This window comes from Clytia hemisphaerica, unplaced genomic scaffold, assembly GCF_902728285.1.
Source record: "Clytia hemisphaerica strain Z4C2 unplaced genomic scaffold, Clytia hemisphaerica genome assembly, whole genome shotgun sequence".
Taxonomy (NCBI): Eukaryota; Metazoa; Cnidaria; class Hydrozoa; order Leptothecata; family Clytiidae; genus Clytia; species Clytia hemisphaerica.
The window spans coordinates 69,855-74,800 of record NW_027103445.1 but is presented as its reverse complement, the minus strand read 5'-3'; the positions used below and the strand labels follow the sequence as shown (position 1 = coordinate 74,800).

General features: G+C 36.7%; 1 protein-coding gene across 1 annotated transcript; it reads right to left on the bottom strand.

Annotated features, from left to right (window-relative positions):
- Positions 1-299: 299 nt before the first annotated feature.
- Positions 300-1,427, bottom strand: LOC136798182 (sphingosine 1-phosphate receptor 1-like). Its single transcript, XM_067054765.1, has one exon. The coding sequence runs from the start codon at positions 1,425-1,427 to the stop codon at positions 300-302; it is 1,128 nt and encodes a 375-aa protein (XP_066910866.1).
- Between the last annotated feature and the right edge of the window lie 3,519 nt (positions 1,428-4,946).

Below are 4,946 nucleotides of genomic sequence, written 5' to 3'. Positions count from 1 at the left end.
AAATACTTGAAATAGTGTACCCACCTGACACACAACGTTGTTCCAACGTTCATCTAACGTTTTATGAATGTTGTCGAGACAGCCTTGTGTGCCGGTGGTTGGGATAAGTACGTCATTATATGAAATACATAAGGAGTGCAAACTTAGTTGTATAAAAATTTCGTGGTTTAAAATTTATGTAGGAAATTTCTTCACTTTTGTAAAAAACTTTGTCACGACTCCCTTGAAGTTGACTAAAACGTTTATCATCAGGGAAAAACTTCGTCAGTTTTCCCGACGCATTTCGTCTTTAAAACATTTTAAACAGTAACCGTCTCAGAATGCATGTCTTTCGTCAATGAAGCATTCCTCTTTTTACAGCACAATTTCAATAGTTCACGTCTTAAAGATTTCTGTGTTAAAAAGTACATGACGGGGTTGAAAGCACTAACGGCCCAGGGTACAAACATCATTGCCATGTTTAGAGCTTTGGATTCTAAATAAACATTGTTTATCATTTCGTACGTTTGAATACCGAGATAGAAAGACCATCCCGCTAAAAATGGTAAAGGTGCAATACAACTCCATACAGCTTCGGTTATCCTCTTTGTTGTGTTCTTTTGTCGCTTAGCAACTTCTTGTTTACCAATCAGAGTAATGATAAGCGAATCACGTGATTTGATTCCACCAATCAGACGATGTTTTGTGAAAACAAGAGCGATGAAGATATAACAGAAAGCTGTCACCACAATGGCGACTAGAAAAGCAACAATGATGGCCAGCCAGAAAACAATAGTGTTATATTTGAATGACGTTACAGTAAATGCACGTGTCATTGAAAGTCCGAAAAGAACAAAACAATAACCCCAAACAATTCCGATTCCCGATTTTACGATGATTGAATTCCGTTTACGATACCATTGTGCGATCCCGATGCTTAACATCCGATCAAATGCGATCAAAGACACCGACAACATTGATGCCGACGATAAAAACATATCGAGAGACGGAAACAAAAACATTTTCAAACGTCCCGACATCGGGAATGTCGGTAACAAAATGCTTATGACGAACGCAGCCATGTTTAATAAAACCAATACGTCGGCGATGACCAAATTAAAAACGCAATACCATGACGGTTTGAAAAATCGTTTTTGTGTGAAAAGTAAAAACATCATTCCGCCGTTAGCGATGAATCCGAAAATGAAGATTATGACGCTGATTATTAGGATCACACGTCCTTGACTCGTGTCCAAGCCACTCTTATTAGAATTTGTTGTAGGAACATGTTGTGGTTGATTAGCATTTAAATCGTCTACTTGTGAAGTTGGGTTGCAAGTGACGTTAAATAATTGCTGAATGACTAACGGGTTGAATTCGTCGTTGCAGAATAACAGTCTGATCATATTGTGTGTCAAAGTGATATTGCCGTATTGAAAAGTCGCCATTTTTGTTTGTCGTGTTTTTATTTTTTCTTCTGTCTTTTTTATTTTCCTGAAAAATAGAAGAACTAAAATGATTAGATTTAAAGTATTAACATATCAAGCTATGCTATTACCATTTCCCCCAAAACTTATCAAAGTATGTGGACAATTTCCACCAGATCTGTGGAGTTGAGTCTAGCTTTATTTATACATGAAAGTATGTAGGTACATTTAACGTCAGCGTTACAAACAATTGGTTGGTGATTCCAATTCTCGCTCCTTCAAATGCTCCGTTCATTTTAATGATGGCTGAGTCCACTGGCTAAGAACCCCATGAAAACAATCGAAAGATTGTCTAAAAATCACAGATTACTGGGCCATCTGCTCTATCCATTTATCTATCCATCTCATGTGAGAGCTACATAAAGTCCGTCACATAAAGTATTCCTCAGCCTGACTTGTTCCATCATCGTTTTGCAGAAAATGCAAGAAAGATGTCCACATGCACCACAGATTGATGTTACCTCTTGAGATGTTTTATTACAACTGAATGAGTATGAGAAATGAGCATTTCCTTTTATACTGCCCATTCATCTAATACTCATTAATTAGGGATTAAAATGTGTAATTAGTTTGTTGTAGCGAAATGATGTAGGAGTTCTACAACTCATTAGCATTCTTTCTGTATTTCTGGTACTTTGAATATGTTTTCCAAAATTCATAACTAACTGATAATTTAGACTAATAAAGAATATTCCAAGAAAAGTCTTAGGAAATTCATTAAGCCAAGATATTCAAAGCAAAAGATGAAAAATCTGTTTTTATCTTTGGGTTTAGATACCACGCTTTTGAGTGTATTGCTTGACTGAATATGATAGGATGGTCCCCATTGACCCCGATGAGCGACGTTGACGTGGACGTGCCACTTGAGATTGAATAGACCTATTCTTTCTTTATTTCTTGATTGTACTGTACTAAAGTTTGGATGTTTTTATCGACTTTTGGTTGAAGCCATGCTATCGAGTGTTATGGTAGCTTATTCCCGACAAGACTAGACTTTACTTCTGCCTGAGCTTTGCTTTACGATTTCGATAGCGCTGATTTCAGCAAAGTAGACTGGAAGATTCCGCCATCTTGAAATCTTGAAAATGCTCAAAGTACAAAAAGATATTAAGTCAAATATGCTTTCGAAACCAGTTATAGCGGTCACATGCGTTATACCAAAGCCATTTACTAACACTTGCTGTTTTTATAAGAGTTAAAAGCTTAACATACGATTTCATCTTTCGACATCCCTGATTTTCAGCGTAACTGCATATACACCTATTACTGCAGAACGAACTTTTAAAGTTATGACAACTCTTTGACCTATTCACAAATTTATGTTCTGGCAAATATTGGAAATCCTCTGGAATGCAGCCAGTCGTGTTTACATGATTATTAACACAAGTCTTTTTATAAGAACAAACTATATAGGAACATAAGGTCGTTAGCCGAATATTTTGAAGCTTCCAAGACTATAAAACGCCATAATATTTAGGAAATCGCACAAAGATACTCACAAAACGGGGAACATATAAGAACATTTTAAGAACAGTTTTAGACTTGAAACTCAAAAGGTTAAGAACATCCGAAGAATTATTTAAATTATTGATGCTCTTATAAAAAACGTGGCTAATCTCTTTGATGACTAGATGAATATTTGACGAACTTGGTTAGCCAGAATCCTAAAAAGTGGAACACTGTTCTGCCTGAAACCCAGAAAGCTAATCACATTCAAAGCTTTCAAAATTCATATTTCAAAGATTCTTATACGAGGAACAGTTACAGGTGAGATTTAATGACAGAGAGCTCCTCTGTGTCACCATTATTCCTTATCCTGATTGCCTTAGTCCATGGCGTTCTAAATTTAGAATTAGAACGCCATGCTTTAGTCCTATCTTTGTACGTTAATTTTAAAATTTTTTCGTAGCCTCCGTTGGCAGTGGGGACCTTTAAGAAAGCTCAAAAACATATGTTTGCTTGCTAACTATAATCTTGTTTTGAATGTTTTTATTTGTTCATCAAATTCCAGTATAGAAAGATATCCCGACTGGCACACAACGTTGTTTCAACGTTAATCTAACGTTTTATGGACGTTGTGAACGTTAGATAAACGTTGAAACAACGTTGTGTATCAGCTGGGATCAATCTATAACTCACTATCTAACATGAATAGAATCGCAGCGTGAATGCACGCCATAATTAGAAACATAACTTCCTGACCTCTATTTTAAGGAATTAAGGTTTTAAAATATTTAAAAGGAGACTTAGGCTTTCAAAAATAGAGGTGTTTGCACTCGTGCTAAATCTGTAACTTGAAGTGACCCCTTTTAGAAACTGTCTTGACCCTATAAGGGGTGGACTTGGACTCAGCTTTAAAAGAATGGGAGGTCTAATGATCCGCTATATATACTTAATATTAAAAGGGCCTATTTTCTATATTCTATACTCTATATTTCTATATACTATACAACCTTATGGAGAGCAGATTGAGTCATCGCAATGCATTTATAAGTCGGAAGCCTGAGGTCACTCTTCACGCACGCGCTCTCTTTTAATAAAAACCAGTCAATTTTTGATGAGGCTCGGCTGTTCTTATTTTTTAGCATTTTGAGCCTCATTTTCTCTTTTCCGATCAGAGAAAAGTTTAAAGTTTACGTCCCTTTGACTTACTTGACTTCACTTAAGTGTATAATCCCACGGGGATCTTTGCACACAAACTCTTTCCCCTTTTCTCTGTCAAGGGGCACGACACTCAGTAGTAAGAAGTGGGATCCTTGTGTCTTCTCGGATTAGATCGCTCCATCTTTTAGGGGAACGGCCACGACATTTCTTTTTCTTAAAATCACGCTTATAAGCCTTGTGCACATAGTTGAAATTGCCGGGTCTCTTCTTGCGATGTGACCAAACCAGTTCATTCTCCCCCTTTTGATCATATCAAGGATACCCATCTTAACGTCTCTTTGTACACTTTTTAAAACCCATCTTTGAAAAAATTATTGGAGGGCTTAGCTCTAGTTTAGACGGCCTACTTTTCACCCTGCCTATTCAAATTGTTAGTCAAAGTGGGCATAAAGTTGGCTGTCTAAAGTTAATGCATTGCCCTCTTTTGAAGTCAATGCAATGTCTTCTTTCGACCCTTTTCAAGCAAAGATTTTAACTCCAACTTTGTGCCCACTTTTTGTCTGCTCAAACAATTAGAATAGGCAGGGCAAAAAGTGGGTCGTCTAAACTAGAGCTTAAACACTGTGTAGCTTTACTACCAAAGCACAAGAACAACGTATCGCATGAAAAGATTGATCTTTATTAAGTAAGGATAAGCCTGAAACGATAACCCTTCCCATTAAGCTTAACAGATTTCCAAGTTCTAATTTTTGCTTAATGAATCTTTTGAATTCGTTTCTATTTATATTAGCAACGATACACCACCACCACTCGGTCAGTGAATTGGGGGAGGTCCTTTTAAATTATATCTAGCTTGTTTTGCTCTGCAGAGGATTG